The following is a 19,053-nucleotide window of genomic DNA, read 5'->3' on the forward strand; positions in this document are numbered from 1 at the left end:
AGGGGAGTGTTAGAATTTAATTAATTAATGTATTTAGTTAATTCAATCTCTACTTGTAACCGCACGTGGATATCCCCTCGGTGTGGAACCGACATATCATTTCTGGAGCATCGCCTCGAGGAACCGCCTTCTAAACCTTCGCATCCTTTGGGTGCGTCCGTTCCCCCTGTATATAAGTGTTCAATCATCAATGGAAAAGTATCTTATCGATTCATTTGTTTGACTCTCTTGTTCGTTTACAATCAATTCTTCACAAAAACTGCACATATGCGGCACTCAGGGTCGAATGTACTGCTCCCCCAGAAGAAGAAAATCCGGGCTGGCATTTTTCAGGACCTGCTCGGGTCTTTTTTTTCACCATGGAACCGTAAAACGGCTGTTATTTTCCAGGCCGAGTCGTTTTCCGGGATCTAGATGCTCTAACAAGTTATGAAGAATGTACTCCGACTCTTTAGACATGCAAATTATGAAGTTTAAATTTCACCTCCGAGAAAACCTCTAAACCTGCTACACCACAACGATTAATCTCTAACATCAACCTATGTTTTAGGATGTACACAAGTTCTTCAGCAGTATCTTGGGAGGATCACAAAAGCGTACTGGAATTTAATGTAACATGTCAATGCACGTAGTCAACAAACAGTGTAGCGTTGTATCCATAGACTGTCAACTTGCATACACCATGAATATAACGACAGATGAATACATCATATCTCAGATCAGTTAAAGTTTGTGATCAATCCAACTAGAACAATACAGCTAAAGAGCACTCCACACATGAAGAAGGTTCTTTGTCTCCTTTTTGCTTAGCCTCAGAAGCGATTACAGTACCTATACATGGTAAGGATTGGAAATCTATACAAAGGGACAACTGTAAGTTTCATCATGGCTTCCTGAACCTAGATTCTCTGTCCCAACTTCTGGCAATCCGGTGATGCTCCGCACGATGCTGACCCTCATCTCATATACAGAAGCTAACCCAACAACAGCTCACATAACCAATAAATATAAATAACACAAACTAATGCATTAGTTGAATCAAACCTATCCTCACAAATTAATTGTTTTGGACAGGAACTGCTGCAGAAGTATCTTTCAGGAGGGGATTCTTCAGGCCGTCTGGATTAATTTTCATGCTGCGCGGGGTTTGTGCGCTCTCTGGTGGCTTCTTACCTCCAAGTTCTAAAGTTGTGTCCATGGTGGACTCACTGTCAGCGGCCTTCTCTGTGCTGGTTGGAAGCTTCTGACCCGATGTTGAAGACACTGTACTGGGTTGCTCAGTGATTGTCATTGCTGGAGTGATCACAGAGACGGATTCATCCCTTGATTCGTTGCTGCTTCTAAATGGTTGACCATGATTGTGCTTACCTTCATAGGTTACTACCATATTGTTTATGTCATCTGGTGCTTTTTCGACATGCTTACGGACAGGGCACCCATCATGTGTGCAGCGGTAATAGCTCCTGCGGAGGTTGAGCAAGAAAGCAATTTCAATAAAACAATACTTCACGCAGGGCAGAGAATAATAAAATAATATTCATATTCTTTTTAGCAACCGACAGAATCGCTATCAATTCATTTATATGCATATCCACATTAAACCATAGACAAATGATCTCTAGCAGATTCCAAATGTATGATAAGAAAGCTAAAAAATATAAATGCGTGGGTAACCAGTGATATATGGACACAGGCTGCACGATTATAGCACAAGAAAAATGCGTAAATTTGAGCAAATGTATATCAAATTTCTCTGAAGCACAACTCACGTATGGAGCACCAATCAACTAAATGCAACGATTGGGTGCCTCGATGAATACAGTGCATGATGGGTTTCACAGAAGAGCTTCAATGAATGAAACAATGTCCAGAGTGCATCTAGTAAACCAATGTCCGTCTTTTAGTGCACATCTAGTAAACAAATTGCCAATGGTACGCTGATTAGTTTTTTTTTTTTTTTTGAACAGAGATGGATTCCAAAGGATCCAGGGAGCTACATTATTTTAGGGCGGTGACATTACAAAGCTCGGAAAAAGACTCAAAGAAAAGAAAAGTACACTCAAGTCCCTGACATTTTGCACGGAGGACCCCATAGCAAGATTTTAGATTACAACCAGGTCCAACATTGGTCCTTCGCTCGGATGCAGCGTTGCCACCACCAGGGACGAAACCACTCGGTGTGGTGATGTCGCCACCACGCCCCACCAGCTCCCAAGGAAACCGGTGGAAGAGGTGATGGACTCCAAGCTTAGACTGCACTGCCTCGTGATATGGCACCAGGCCAGGAGGAAGAAGAGGAGCCGGCGCCGATCTGTAGCAGCCAAAGCTCCACACAGCCGCCTTTCGGCCAGAAGATACACCGGCAGGGAGATTAAAATCGGCGGCTGAACGCCACAGCCAGAGGCCTCAGCTGGCGCCATACCTCCACAAGCACCGGTGTGTATGAGCTCCAACCCAATCGCCGGAATTTGGTGCTCCACTCGTCCTCAACCCTGCTTCCACCACCGCGGTAACTGCTGGGGTCGAGGACGAGGCGGGGCCCCTCCGCCGGATCAGGAACCTCGTCGAGCTTATTTAGGAGCACGCTGGCCCTGCCGCTTGTATCTGCCAGCCCCCCATGGAGCAGCAGAAACAGCAGTACAGCGGCCCCTAGCCACCAAGCGCGGCTCGAGAGCGCTGGCGGCACGCACTCACTCGGCATCACACCAAATGCCACTGGGGCAAGACCATCCCTAGACTTAATCCTATAGCTACTATGCTCATACTCATTAGTATTATTGTGTTGGTACTATACACATCCCTTTAAGTTACTGCTCATGTCACCCCCATACTATTGCATTGACCACAAACTCAATGGCCAATAGGTGAAACAGCATGATCACAGGTACAGTTCAGGTGTACACTATCATCGGAAAAGGGACAAATGATTGGCACTGCAATCACATAGTATATTAGGGATGTCAATATTATCGATGGATCCGGGTATCCATGGACATCCAACCCGTTGGACAAAGGTTTGGAGGACCTTTTCTACCCATGGATTTTGACGGATGGATACTAACTCATGGGTTGGGCATGGATTTAGAACTTGCTCCATGGATACCCATCTGACAAGCAGGGCCCACATGGCAGTGACACATGTCATATAACCTGTCCTAATTTCCTTTCGAGTAAGTATTAACCATATTGTGGTTTGTCATTTGTAGTTCTGAATTCTGATGTATGTAAAACTCTTAACGTGTATTGTCTACCGTGTTATGTGACCTTTTATAGTTATTGTTGATGATATGTAAGATATTGTTATGGTTGTTGTTTTCATTGTTGCATGGATATGGATATCCATGGATTGCTGGATATCCAGAGAGTATGGGTACGGACCATGTCTGCCCATGTATACTTTCACGGATGGGCAATAAACGAACTTATGGATATGGGTATTGATCTGGTTCAGCTCTACCCATCCAAACCCAACCCATTGGGGGCATGTTGATCAAGGGAGTGGCCAGCATTGTTGGCATGACTGTTTTCCAGGCACCTATATAGAAATTAGTTAAAAAATGCGTGGTACAATTTATGCAAACTAAAAAACACATCGATTGAGTTATGATTCTTTTATATGGTCTGTTAAATCCCTCGCTACATTAGGTACCAAGCGCATGCTCTGAGGGCAAGCAAGGTTCTAATATCAGTTTCAGCAGTCTACCGATTTAGCATATCATATCGGAACTATCATTTTAACACATATAGGACGGTGTAGACCAATATGTGGGATGATATGACCAATATTTAGCCTATATTTTTATTGTCATGGACCGATATGTATATAACACATACTCCTTAAGAAAATGATGAAAACAAAATTATACATTTAAGTCTTCGTCAAGATATTAAAGTAAAATGCACATTGTCTTGCCATACATGCATCATGTATTTTCTTCTGTCCAACTAAAAAACTATTAAGTGCTTATTTGTGTTTTCCTTAACCATACTTTTGGAAACCGACCCCACTAGGGTCATGCCCATTTCCCAAGCCAAAGGTTGGTGGATTCATACTTGGATACGCCTAGCAGACCACCTGTTATTAAGGGGCATGACTCAACAAATGTAGTTCTATTCCAGAGATCTGAATTATAAAGATAAGAGCCAATATCCTACATCTTGTGTCTACTTTGTGTCTCCCTTCTGCTTTTCGTCTCTAGTTTCCCATTGCGTTCCACAATACTCTCAACATGTTATCAGCATGGAGCTTCGCCAAGATGCGGATGGGGAGGAGGTGACCTTGACGCCAAGATCATCAACGACAAACCCCTCTCACCAGGATGATTGGCAAAACTGCACCAACGATCTTCACGGCTACAAACCAACTTACAGCAAACTTCACAAGATCGAAAGGTATTGATCATCCCCATGATCCTCCCCATGAAGATCATTTCTCTCAAAAAAAAAAAATTATCACGTCTAGATCAGATCTGATTGTTGCATTACACGACCCTCTAGATGCAAAAAGGATGGCTAACCATGAAGAGGTTGATGAATATATCCGGATGAAGTGGTGGTACGCACGTGCACTGACGTGCACGTGGTGGCGTATCACATTCACACGATCTGCAAATATGACTAGCGAATTGGCACCGAAAGTAAATTCACTAGCGTACTAACGTGCATGTGCATGTGTCTATAAATCAAACCACATCTAAGACAGATCAAATTTTCGTCTGCCCACTCTTGTTGGCGCCACCCAACGGTCGCACCCACACACGCTGCCCATCACGACTACACACGACGAACATGTCACTTCATCATCTCGATCGCACGCACCGCATTGTTGCGCCGCCTAAATGCAAGCACACGTAGCCATCCATCTGTGCGCCGGGCCGCCACACCATATGCCGAACCGCCTAGCAGCACCAGCATGCCACCACTCTCCATGTCATCACCCAGAACGCATGCCGCCGCACGCCTCGCCTCATCGACGTGGAGCAGCTTGGGCCTTTGGGCCAACGGGCATGCCGAGGGAAAGGCCTACCGAAGGGGTTGGCCGAGAATAAGGAAAATAAGGAAAAGAGAAAGAACAAAAGGATCTGAGCACAGTTTTCGTAGATGACCCCAGACTTCTCCGTAATTTATTAAAAGGGGGCACCTGTGTTATTTTGCAAAAAGGCCCCTATAGTGTCCCAAGATCACTTTGCATCTCACGGCAGTCAAGCACATCCTGCTCTACATCGCCGGCACGATCGACTACGGTTGTCACTACATCAGGAGCTCCAGCTCTTCACTGTCAAACTGTGACAGTGAGATGGCCGGTGATCCAGACATGCGCAAGAGCACTACTGGCGTGCTCTTCTTCCTCAACAACAACCCGGTCAGCTGGCAATCACAGAAGCAGAGGGTGGTGTGGTGGCCCTCTGTTCCTGCGGAGCTGAATGCATGGCAGCAACAGCGATGGCTTGTCAGGTCGTCCGGTTAGCCCGGTTGCTGAAGGATCTAACTGGGGAGGAGGAGGGTCCATCGATTCCAAAGGTGGACAACAAATCAGCTATCTCATTAAGCAAGAGCCTCATTCACCACGACAGGAGCAAGCACATCGACCTATGCTTTCACTTCATCAGGGAGTGCGTGGAAGAGGTCGTGGTGGAGTGCATCGTCACTGATCAACAGCTCGCGCACATTCTGACGAAACCACTTGGAAGAATCAGGTTCCAAGAGCTGAGAAGCAGGATCGGCATCAACAAAATAAAGTAGGAACTGCAAGGCTTATAGGGGGGGGGGGGGGGGGGGGGGGAGGGGAGAATGTTAGAGATAAACCTTGCCGGTTCTGCTGCCATGGCATCCCTTTTGTTATTGTGCATTCTTCCGTCAGTTTAGGCTTGGCGACTTAGCTGGTTTAGCTCGAAGGCTTAACCGCCTCGAGCGAATGTTAGAAATAAACCTTGCCGGTTCTGCTGCCATGGCATCCCTTTTGTTATTGTGTATTCTTCCGTCAGCTTAGGCTTGGTGAGTTAGCTGGTTTAGCTCAAAGGCTTAACCGCCTTGAGCGAGTCTTCTGCCCTGTTGATCTGCTCACGGGATGGCACGAGCATTGTGGATCACGGCGGCGCAAAGTTAGGGGTCACATCCCCAGTTTCCTTCTACAAGTCTGATAAATAGAAAGGAGAGAATGCAGAAAAGCAGTGGAAGTTTAAGCAGCGAAAAAACATTGTCTTCCACCTCTGCTCATTGCTAGCTTCGCAATTAGAACTGACAGTAGTGTTCCACTAAGCACCTAGGCAGCTGCCAAGACAGTATTTACAACCCTGGTCATCCTCACACCAGATGTTTTTGTCAGTTTGGTCATCCTCACACCAGATGTTTTTGTCAGTTTAGGCATATTTGCGATGGTACTGAGCTAATTTTCTCAGAAATATTACATAGTGAGGTTAAGCTGCACCGTCATTAATAAGCACCTGAATAGAACTAGCCTTAATGTTTAATATATTCACTGAAGTAACCATGGGTAAGCAATAGCAACACACACCTGGGGTTTGGATTTCCCTTCACAATTTTCTGCCCATACTTACGCCATCTGTACCCATCGCTCATCTTCCCAGCCTGCACGATAATCTTTCTCTCCCTGACAGTTCGGAGAACTGGAGTTAAGTTAGATGTTGTGGCTTCAACTATCCTGTTCAAAGAACAATATAATAAAGAAAACAATGGTAAGAACAACTAAACAACGAAAATATGAGTATATGAATGGCACAGATAGTGCAACAGCACAATGACCTTCGCTTTGGCTGCGACTCTGCACTACGATGTTCATCTTCTGACTTGTTACCAACATCCCCTTCACAATCACTTGAGCAAAAGAGCTGCTGTTCAGAATTTTCGATGGCAGCACTCTGGTTTAATTTACATGTCGGTGTACGGGATTCCACAATTTCAGTGTTCACAAGTTGCAGAGTTCCATCACCTATGGGGGGAACATAAATATGAAGCGACCTCTCTTTTACAAATCTGGTCTTCTGTGGTGGTTCATGACTGTGTGCTCCTCTATATATGATTTCTATAACACGGCCATCAGGACAATGCTCAACTTTCTTTTTGGCCAAACAACTTGAATTTGTGCATCTATAGTAGCTCCTAGAATTATCACTACTTTTCACTTGCTTCTGACCATATTTCCTCCAATTGAAGCCATCACCCACAATATTTACAGCTGCATGATGTTGCAATTTTGACTCAGATGAGGATGGCCTCTCTGCAATTGGTCTTCCAATACTTCCTTGAGTTACTGATGGTGCTTGCTGCAGTGGCCGAATAGCTTTAGGTGTTATAGGATGTGGAAATGGACTCGGCAGCCCTTCTGAATATGCAGATGAGGCTGGTGATTGCAATTGTATATGTGCCTGAGCTGTAACACTTGCCAAAGCTGCTTGATGGCTCATTGCAAACTGGCCCTGTTTTCAAAAAGATAATATTTTACAAGTCCAATGAACAAACCAAAATAAAGGACAATGACTGGAAAAAAGATGATAATATAATATGGATCCATTCACATACAAACCCAAAGGTTCTTTTAAAAACCTATGTAGTACTGCATTTCTGTGATCTACTAGTATTAAGACAATAAGCATGTACGGTGACAAACAATGTATATTGCAACAACTACAAAGAGGTGCAAGTATACGACTAATTATACCTCCCATACTTATACAATTAGTGAATTGATATTGCTCCTTGAATCAAGCACACACTTCTGCTAAATTTATTGTAATGTTTTTTATTCAACATTATGAACTTAAGCTGCATATGCATATCTATATGTCTTCTCCATTGGCCAAATCATGAGACTTTCCTAGTACAATTAAATTGCAATTGCAGGATAAGCTGAAGTTCACAAATTTTGTTTTGTAACTTGTGTCCGACAATAGATATCAACACTTCTTCAACAAACAACCTAAGTACAGAAAATACCATAAGGATCGTCTAAACCTGAGAACTGAAAACACAACCAATCTATGTGCTTTGATAGTTTAACCCTAAGGAATTCTGCTTCTTTGACAGTATTGATACCAACCCAACCTTCTCACCAAATATGGCAGTAGCAACAATAAGCAGAAACGGTGACAGAGTGATGACTAAATATGTTGCAATAAAAAATCACGCAAACACTATCTAGCCCAACTACATGAGTTCCAAAACATGGCCACTAGTCTCCACCTCTTCTAGATCGGGCACCCGGAAATTATGAACTACGAATATAGAAACAAGCCCACTCCTGATATCTGCAGAAGGAACCTAAGAATGGCACATGAGTTATGAAACATGCCCACCAGTATCCACCTCGTCTAGCACCATTCCTGAAACCAACTATCACATGACAGATCACCATACTTCAGTTAGTTGTTGGTCCTGACTGCCGAACAAACTAGGTTCCAAAAGCACTAAACACAAATTTCAAAGTACGCCACTGTTTCAGTATCAGCGCTAGCACTAACCATATCTTCCCAAGCGACTGAACACCATACCGTGTTTATCCTTTATTTAGTCCAGACACAACCTGAGCAGGCCGTACCCATAACCATGATAACTCTAAACTTCAAACGCATTCAATGCATCATATGCAACCAAGACAGAAACTACACACGCACCGCAAACCCTGGAGGAGCTATGAAGCACGGCACGGCCAACATCGGCACCGCAAGGATGGGGGGAGCCTCCGTCCCAGCTCCGGTCGGCCGCAGCGTCGCCTCGATCTCCACATTTTCGTTCTCCTTCTCCACTTTCACCTTCACCTCTTTCTCTATCTCCTTCGGCCCCGACTTGCTCACCTCCTTCACCTGCGTCTCCGTCACCGCCTTCTTCTCTGGCTTCGTCTCGGCCGGAGACGCCTCGGGGGCTTCCGGCGGCGGGTGCTTCTCCATATCGGCTGACGACGCCTCCGGGAATGGATGTTTATCCTCTGCCGGCGCCTCCGGCTCGCCGTCGGCCATGGGAAGCTCGAAAGGGGAAGGGAAAATGCTAGGGTTTGGAAGAGTAGGAGGGTTCGTGAGGGAGAGGAGGTGGGTAAGGGGAAGGGGAACTTTTGACTAGAAATGACCCGAGGGGTGGGTTAGAGCAACTCTGGGAAACGCCGCAAATCTGCCAGTCGAGCGAAATAACGGCAAATTTGACATGCAGACGGAATCAAATCACTGAAACTATTTGACGCGGCTGATTTTTTGTGTGACACGGGACATGAAGGCGCCACACTACACGCCTGACCAGCGTTATACCCCAGACTACCTAAAAATTGCTAAGTCATTGTGCAGAGTCTAAAAGCTAGACGTTGCGTTGTATAGTGTGGCGTCTAGCTCTCAGGCGCTGCACTAGTGATTGCACTACAAAATGAAACAACCACTAGTGCAACGCCTAGAAGCTAGGCGCTGCACACTGACTTAGTAATTTTTGGATCACACGGGTGCGACGCTGGCCAGGCGTGTAGCGCTTATCTGTGAGGCGTTGCACAGTGTAGTGTGGCGCCTTCGTGTCGGGCATCACACAAAAAGGTCAGCCGCGTGAAATAGTTTCACGGACAGTTCATTCTGTGATTTGATTTCGTCCATATGTCAAATTTGTCAATTTTGCCCGAAATAACTGCAGACATACGGTACCGGAACGGAAAAACGTCACAAACCCGGAGGATGGTTGAAAGGCTCGCTCCACTCCGCACCACTTCCCCCGCTCCGCCCGCCGCCACCGCCCTCATCGAGGCCGGCGACGCCAAAAGCCCGTTCCCCCTCCTCGCCGATGGCCCACACCCGCAGATCTACCGGGATTTGGCTTGGGGAGGGGAGGAGATTCCGGATCCCGCTCCCGAGCGTGTACAGGCGCTTCCGAAGATGTTGCGGGCGCTCTCAGCGGTCTCGCCGGAGGTCCTGCGGGAAACAAGGGAGATGCGATGGAGGGAATAAGCAACGCGGATCCGCGACAACACCCTCTCCTGGTCGCTATGCACTCGGGAATGGAGGGAAGCTGGAGGATGCAACGCAGGATCCAGATCCTTCCTCGATACCCCAGCGATATGATCTGATCCGCAAACCTCGGGCGAATCAAGAGCTGTGAAACCTAGCATGGAGGATCTACTTCGAGGGCACGGCGGAAGAGAAGTGTCGTATGCCACACCCATCAAAACCTCCAGAGGCTTTCGTCAATTGTGCGCGGAGCGAGGGGAATCGGAAGATCCACTCCGGGCTGCGAGATGGGAATGCATCACGAGGCTGATGTCGTCCAGGAGCCCACCGGAGTTGGAGCAGATAGACCACCTGCTTTTCCTATCTCCTGCAACAGCGTTGGAATAGCTCGCACGCCGCCTGCAAACCCAGAGGTAACACAAATTTCACGAAGATCAACAACACTAATTTCTACGGATTCAGTTGCCTCAGGCCTCAACCCCAACACCATCGGGGCAGACGATAGATTGCTTGGCGGTTCCATGCTAGTGAGCAACTTTGCAAGGTGTAGTGAAGAGGATATCAATTTCCTGTCAGCCAACATTTGGAAGGTGCCTGGTAACTATGGTGAGGAACTGCGACTTTCAGCATATCATAGACATCACGACTGTGGGCGAGGGAGAGCAATTCCTCAACTCTGCTCGACTACTGTGAGCTCTGTAGTGGATCAGAGGAGGTCAGGTTGGGTTGCTCCTGATGCCTCTGTTTTTGGAGCTCCAGGCCATGACACTAGAGAGCAAAGTAATGGAGCTCTCCTGGTCTTGGATCAGTCCCCTGATGTCACAGGGAAGAACAGAGATCATGCGCCTGATGACCCCAGCCTATGTCAAGAGATTTATGTCGACATGAATCCAACTCTGCTGGTGATGCAACGCGTGTGAGGTTTCAAATTCATTTAGGGACGTAGTTGTGCGAAACCTCAAAAGCAGAAAAGGGGGCAGGTGGAAGACAACTCATCTGGTCCCGTGTCGTGTGGGCTGGATGACTCAACGGAAGAATTCCACCGTTAGTTGTGGTTGCCTATAAAGGTAGGAGGGAGAAAACCCTATCATAGCCAAGAATCCCTCCCTCTCCAACCTTGTCGCCGCCAACAAGCAAGGAGAGATGGCTGACGGTGGACGAGGGCGAGGAAGGAACAAGAAACAAGGAGTCGTGGTGACAACTAGGGAAGTGGCCATGTGATCAGCACCTGATGCAGCCGCCGCCGGGCTAGCCCCCTCAGTTCTTCAGGTATGGTTTTCAAGGGGGGGCATCGTCGTGGAACTTCCATGGTTAGTTCCCTCATCCGTACCCTCAACAACAATGGGGGTGGGCCACCACAACAATGGTTTGGACCTGTCCCACCACAACAAGGAGTGTTGCAAGATCAGGGGGCTCCTGGTGCCACCGCAGACCACAACAACAACTCTACTGGAGGGCAGAGCAACTCGAAAAATCAGTCCAAGAAGAAGAAGAAGAAGAAGCGGGTCTTGCCAACTGCCTCGGCATCTACAGGTCTGATGTCCTACTCTCAAGTGTTTTGTTATGGCTGTGGTGAACCTGGGCATCATGTGGACAAGTGTGTCAAGCCAAGAAGTTGTTTTATCTGCAAGATGGCCAACCACAAGGTGGAAGCTTGCCCAATCAGAAAGAAAACCCACACATCTGCCAGGTATGTGGGGAGTGCTGCCCCAGGGCTTGGCTTCTACCATGTGGATGCTCCAGATGTCAACTCTCAACATCATGGAGGACTGAAAATGTGGGTATTGCGCTAGTGGAAGCTGGAGAGGTATCTAAACAAGAACTGGCAAAAGAATATGTTGACATTTACAAGACCAACTGGCCATGGCCTATCAATGCTCTGGATGAATGGTCTTTCTTAGTCAAATTTCCCCTAGAGATTGATGTGGAGCAAGTGGCTGGCTACCTTAGTTTTGGTCTGAAAAAAGAAAATGTGCTGGTCAATGTTGAGGTTTGGAAAGGCAATGTGGATGCTGAAGATGGTTTACATGAAGTGTGGATCAAAATCAGGAAAATGAACCCAAAATGATATGATTGGAATATGTTGGACCAAATCACTTCTACTCTAGGTGTGCTAGTGGACGTTGATTGGCAACATAATTTTCAGTCATTCTATGAAACAATTAGGGTTAAGATCTCCTACAAAGACCCTTCCAAGATCCCAGAAGAGAGACCATTTGGCATCATAGGCAAAATCTATAGATTGTTGGTTGAAGTAGAACCAACTCCTAGCAATGCAGAAGGGGATACTGATTCTGAACTTGCTACATCTACTCAAATCTCCATGGGATCTGGGAACAAAGGGGATAACTCAACCGATGGCAGATCTCAGTCTGGTTCTAGGACTGGCTCTGAATCTGGTTCCCTCACTAGCAATGGAAACACCAACCCAAGGACGGAACCTTTAGAACACAATCACTGTTGAGGATATTACTACTGGACATAAACCGGCCAGGAGAGGCCGAGTTATCCTCGTGATGATCACCTTATTTGAAACCCATGAAGATATGAATGATGGCACTTCATGAAGGCCCAAGGCCCAAAGGCGGGTTAAAGCCTTTAGACATAAACCGACATTGATATATGCTTGTATGATAAGATGGGAGTAGAGACCGAGCCGGAAACATTTATGATCCGGCCTCGGGACTCTATAAACCGGTAGGCGTCGACCTATGTATATAAAGGGGCGACCCGGCGACGGTTTAGGAACAACACACGACAACTCGAGAGCCAGGCAACGCAGATTCGCTCCCTGGTCATCAAAACCCTAGCAATTCCATCACAACTGGAGTAGGCTTTTACCTTCATCGTAAGGGGCCGAACCAGTATAAAATTCTCGCGTCCTTTGTCCGCTTTAACCCCTTTAAGCTAACCCGCATCGATGGCTCCACGACTAAGTCCTTTCACAAGGACATCTGCCGTGACAAAACCACGACAGTTGGCGCCCACCGTGGGGCTATCGCACGGTGGTTTGGAGTTCTTGAAGGGCAGCTTCGAAGGGCTCAAGGGATACGTTGTGGGCCGGATGACTAAAAGTCGTCGGGGCAAGCTCTACATCAACGATGCAGGATGGGATCCCGAGGCCGGCTCAATTGAGTACGGGTATCTGGTCCCCTTTGGTGGAATTCACGTCTTCATTGGTAAGATTGGCGAACCGGGCCCTAAGCCGGACATCTGCACCGACATCATCGAGACGGCTCAACGTGCAAGCTCTGCCCAAGTTCAGCCCGCCGTAAAGCATGCCTTCGTAGGTGTCATCCATGGAGCGGAATATGAGGATAGATCGGCATCTGGTGGCGAAACCGTTGTCTGCTCTGATGACGAGTCTTCAACCGGAGAGATCGAGTCACTGTACCAGTTGCAGGATGGCCGGATTAGTGGAAGTTCCGACGGCGACAGTATTCCGGACCCCCTTGATCTTCCGAGTCGGGTCACAGTCTTCATGGCCGGTACACAATCAGCGCAGCACTCTTCTACTGCCATGACAATGATCTCCGGTTCAGCAACAACAACACCAGCGGGAGCAGGGGGCTCTGCGCCGCCTCCGACTCAGGTTTTGTCCGATTTGTTTGACGCTTTAGGAACATTGCTGGCAGCGGAGGTGGAACCGGCAAACTGGGATCAGCACAACGCAGAGATTGCCAAAGTGAAGGATTAGATAACTCAAGGTAAAGCGGACCTGGCGGCAGAGAACTCCAGGATGGCTACAGAGCGGGCCGAGTTAGAGGCTCAGGCCTACCGGCTTATGCTGGATCAGAGTGCGTCTGATGATGTCATGAGGAGGAGATACCGGTCGCACCTCCCGCTGGTTTTTGAGGCAAGAAATCTCTTTAACACACCAGGAGCGGGCACCAGCAACCAGCCAGTGGTAAACCGGGTGGAGGCACCTGGGACCGGTGCACCGGTTCAACCTCGTGCGATAGATCCGCCACCTCAGCCTCGTCAGAACGATATCCCATCATGGCACGTCTCAACGCCTCCGGGACATTACTCTAACCCGTTGGACAACATCGTTGCCGCCGCTTCATGATTGGCAGCTCTCCCGATTGATGGTGAGTCCCCAGTAGCGGTTGAAACACGATGGAATAGGGAGCTCCTTCAAACGGCCTTGACTCAGCAGCAGGCTTATTCATATAGCCGCGAAAGGATTCATTCTACTCCCCGCCCAAGCCGGAGCTATAGCACGCATATCAATGAATCGGCCGTATCAAGCAGCGCGCGGAATCGTAATCCGCCTCGTGGCCATAATCCGACGGGTGGCGGTGGCAATGCCCAGGACGTAGTGGATCGCGCTAGGGCACGTCGGGAAGCCGAGTTAGCGGCACAGCACGAAGCTCCGGTTCGACAACTCACCCCGGTTCGTCCAACAACGTAAGTGGAACCGGGGGTTACCTCCAGTTCTTTGGGAGTACCGTGTCTTGTCCCCGCATTACACAATGTATGGCTACCCAAGGATTTCAAGGGCCCTTGCAAGGTGCCGAATTACACTGCCGATTTATCCCCTGAGTCATGGGTGGAAAGCTATGAGATGGCAATGGAGATGCTGGATGTGGATGAAGCGGCGTGTGCCAAATAATTTACCATGATGTTGGAGGGAACAGCTCGCACATGGTTGAAAAATCTGCCAGCCAACTCTATTGGATCGTGGGCCGAGTTAAGGGCCCGGTTTATCCAGAACTTCAAGGATACATGCAAGAAGCCCATGTCCATCATGGATTTAGCTGCATGTGTCCAGGAGGAAGGAGAATCAACAACCCACTAGGTGCGCCGGGTTTCAGAGATTTTGCATTCATTAGACCGCATCAACGCTGACACAGCCGTGTTAACATTGGAAGGCAATTGCCGGTTTGCATCTTTGAAGCTGAAGTTGGGACGGCTCAAACGCCATTGTAATGACATGGGAACACTTATGGCGGCTCTGGTAAAGTATTCCGACTCTGATAGTACCAAGGACCCAGAGTCTGATGATGACAAGACAGGGAAGGGAAAGAAGAGCGGCAACACCAAGGGGCAGCAGTATAATCCGGCAGGTCATGGGAACAACGGTAAACGCAATGCGGATAATAGCTTGGACTTTGTGGCCAACACCAACACCCAGGATAACGGTCAGCGGCGTAAGGGTAAACCGTCCTAGAGGGGTGGAGGGTCAGGCCCCGATCTGGAGCGGCTGTTAAACCAGCCTTGCCCAAAGCATGGATCGAAGGAGAGGCCAGCTACGCATCTTTGGAAGGATTGCTTCATCATGCGGGAATTCAGAAATTCAAATCTATTTCAATATGACAATGGACCGCCCGGCGGTTCAGGAGGCGGTTTCCATGGGCCGGGTTATGGTGGCGGCAGTTCCGGTTCAAGATTCCAAGGCAACCAAACCGGACATGGCAATCAGAGCAGCCAGGGTAACCAGGGAGGTTACAACCATCAGGGGAATCAACAACAACAGCAATCGGGTTATCAGAGCAATCGAAAGCAGTTGAATAGTGGGCAGTATCATGTTTTCACCACTAGCTTATGTAAGCGCGATCAGAAGCTTCATAAAAGAGTCGTGAACTCCGTTGAACCGGCGGTACCTCGTTATCTGCGCTGGTCTGAACAACCCATCATGTGGAGTCGAGAGGATCAACCGCCCTGGGTTGACAATCCGGGTCATCTGGCTTTAGTGGTGGCACCTTAGGTTGGGGGTATAAATTTACCAAGGTGCTTATGGATGGAGGAAGTAGTATCAATATCCTTTACTATGAAACCTTTCGTCGCATGGGGTTGACAGATAAGAATCTTAAATCGTCGAACATCGTGTTTCATGGGGTAGTGCCTGGTAAATCGGCATACCCAGTTGGCAAGATAACTTTGGAAGTTGCTTTTGGAGACGATCATGATTCAAGATTAGAGATGTTGACTTTTGTAGTAGTGATAATCAAGAGTCCATATCATGCCCTGTTTGGACGGTCGGCTTATGCTAAGTTCATGGCAAGGCCCTGTTATGTTTATCTGCAGCTTAAGATGCCGGGTCATAAGGGGACCATCACGGTGCATGGGAGCCGGAAGATTGCTTTGGAATGTGAAGAAGGTGATGCGGGTTATGCTGAGTCGGTTTGTGCCACAGAGGAGCTGAAATTTTATAAGGACAATGTTGATCCGGCAGATATGACTTCTCTGAAAAAGCCAACTACCGAGCATGACCTGGCGTTGAAGTTTAAATCGGCTGAGGAGACTAAGCTGGTTGACTTTTGATACGTCTCCGTCGTATCTACTTTTCCAAACACTTTTGCCCTTGTTTCGGACTCTAACTTGTATGATTTGAATCGAACTAACCCGGACTGACGCTGTTTTCAGCAGAATTGCCATGGTGTTGTTTTATGTGCAAAAAAATATATATTCTCGAAATGACCTGAAACTCCACGGAACATCTTAGAAAAAATAATAAAAAATCCTCGCCAAAGATGAAGACCAGGGGGGCACACCCTTCTCACGAGGGTGGGGGGCGCCCCCCTAGGGCGCGCCCCTACCTCGTGGGCCCCCTGGATGCCCTCCGACGCCAACTCCAACTCTATATATTTGCTTTTGGAGAGAGAAAAATCAGAGAGAAGAAATCATCGCGTTTTATGATACAGAGCCGCCGCCAAGCCCTAAAACCTCTCGGGAGGGCTGATCTGGAGTCCGTTCGGGGCTCCGGAGAGGGGGATTCATCGCCGTCGTCATCATCAACCATCCTCCATCACCAATTTCATGATGCTCACCGCCGTGCGTGAGTAATTCCATCGTAGGCTTGCTGGACGGTGATGGGTTGGATGAGATTTATCATGTGATCGAGTTAGTTTTGTTAGGGTTTGATCCCTAGTATCCACTATGTTCTGAGATTGATGTTGATATGACTTTGCTATGCTTAATGCTTGTCACTAGGGCCCGAGTGCCATGATTTCAGATCTGAACCTATTATGTTTTCACGAATATATGTGAGTTCTTTATCCTATCTTGCAAGTCTATAGTCACCTACTATGTGTTATTATCCGGCAACCCCGAAGTGACAATAATCGGGACCACTCCCGGTGATGACCATAGTTTGAGGAGTTCATGTATTCACTATGTGCTAATGCTTTGTTCCGGTTCTCTATTAAAAGGAGGCCTTAATATCCCTTAGTTTCCAATAGGACCCCACTGCCACGGGAGGGTAGGACAAAAGATGTCATGCAAGTTCTTTTCCATAAGCACGTATGACTATATACGGAATACATGCCTACATTACATTGATGAATTGGAGTTAGTTCTGTGTCACCCTATGTTATGACTGTTACATGATGAACCACATCCAGCATAATTATCCATCACTGATCCGGTGCCTACGAGTTTTCCATATACTGGTTCTCGCTTATTTACTTTCCCGCTGCTACTGTTACAATCACTATAAAATACCAAAAACATTACTTTTGTTGTCTTTACTTTTGTTGCCGCTACCACCACTATCATATTACTTTGCTACTAAACATTTTGCTGCAGATACTAGGTATGGTTGAATTGACAACTCAGCTGCTAATACTTGAGAATATTCTTTGGCTCCCCTTGTGTCGAATCAATAAATTTGGGTTGAATACTCTACCCTCGAAAGCTGTTGCGATCCCCTATACTTGTGGGTTATCAAGACTAATTTCTGGCACCGTTGCCGGGGAGCATAGCTCTATTCTTTGAGTCACTTGGGATTTATATCTGCTGGACACTATGAAAAACTTGAGAGATCCAAAAACCAAGATCTATCCCTCAACTACAAGGGGAGGTAAGGAACTGCCATCTAGCTCCGCACTTGATTCACCTTCTGTTATGAGTAAGTTTGTGACACCTACACCTGCTTCTGCTATTCGTTCTGATATGTCGCATGTTATTGATGATGCCACTTCTGCTATGCATGATACTTATGATGAAACTGCTTCTATGCTTGATACTACTGTGCCCCTTGGTGAATTTCTTGATGAATAAATTGCTAGGGCTAGAGAAAAAGAAATTATTGAATCTGAATATGATGATGATAGTGATGATGAAAATATGCATGTTATTCCTGAGGGCTATCTTTTTGATATGGAATCTTCTGCCGCTATTTTAGCTTGCAGAGATAGATATGAGCTTAAGAGGTTATTAGTTAAATGGAACAAAGAATCACTTAGAGATAAAATGAAACCTGGCCCTGCTTTTGCTACTTCACCTATTTGTGTTCCTGATAAGGATTATGAATTCTCTGTTGATCCTGATATAATTACTTTGGTTGAATCTGATCCGTTTTATGGCTATGAATCTGAAGCTGTTGTGGCACATCTTACCAAGTTAAATGATATAGCTGCCCTGTTTACTAATGATGAGAGATCGCGTTACTTTTATATACTCAAAATATTTCCGTTCTCATTAAAGGGTGATGCTAAGATATGGTTTAATTCTCTTGATCCTAGTTGTGTGCATAGTCCCTAGGATATGATTTATTACTTCTCTGCTAAATATTTCCCTGCTCATAAGAAACAAGCTGTTTTGAGGGAAATATACAACTTCGTGCAAATTAAAGAAGAGAGTCTCCCACAAGCTTGGGGGAGGCTTCTCAAGTTTCTTAATGCTTTGCCTGATCATCCTCTTAAGAAACCCGAAATACTTGATATCTTTTATAATGGACTAACCGATGCTTCTAGAGATTACCTGGATAGTTGTGCTGGTTCTCTTTTCAGGGAAAGAACACCGGATGAAGCTGAAATTCTATTGAATAATATGTTGACAAATGAAAATAATTGGGCACCTCCTGAGCCAGCTCCTGGTCCAATCACTGAGTCTATTGCTTAAGCAACTCCGAAGAAGAGAGGTGTTATATTCCTCAGTCCCAAAGATATGCAAGAGGCAAAGAAATCTATGAAAGAAAAAGGTATTAAAGCTGAAGACGTTAAGAATTTACCTCCTATTGAAGAAATACATGGTCTTAATATACCGCCTATTGAAGAAACATATGATCTCAATTCTTTATTTACTGAAGAACCCCCTGATTCTGATATCCCGACACAGGTAGTAAAGGTAAATTCTCTCTATAGATACGATAAAGTTGAAGTTCCTCCTACTAAAA

At 46.7% G+C, this 19,053-nt stretch overlaps 1 protein-coding gene across 1 annotated transcript; it reads right to left on the reverse strand.

Annotated features, from left to right (window-relative positions):
- Positions 1-659: 659 nt before the first annotated feature.
- On the reverse strand, positions 660-9,090 carry LOC123146940 (probable WRKY transcription factor 4). The gene is made up of 4 exons (XM_044566201.1): positions 8,631-9,090; positions 6,763-7,436; positions 6,515-6,661; positions 660-1,463 (listed from the first exon to the last, which is right to left on the reverse strand). Exons 1-4 carry the CDS (start codon positions 8,970-8,972, stop codon positions 1,058-1,060), a joined length of 1,569 nt encoding a protein of 522 aa, XP_044422136.1. The 5' UTR covers positions 8,973-9,090; the 3' UTR covers positions 660-1,057.
- Positions 9,091-19,053: the final 9,963 nt, after the last annotated feature.

Source organism: Triticum aestivum, chromosome 7A, assembly GCF_018294505.1.
Source record: "Triticum aestivum cultivar Chinese Spring chromosome 7A, IWGSC CS RefSeq v2.1, whole genome shotgun sequence".
NCBI lineage: Eukaryota > Viridiplantae > Streptophyta > Magnoliopsida > Poales > Poaceae > Triticum > Triticum aestivum.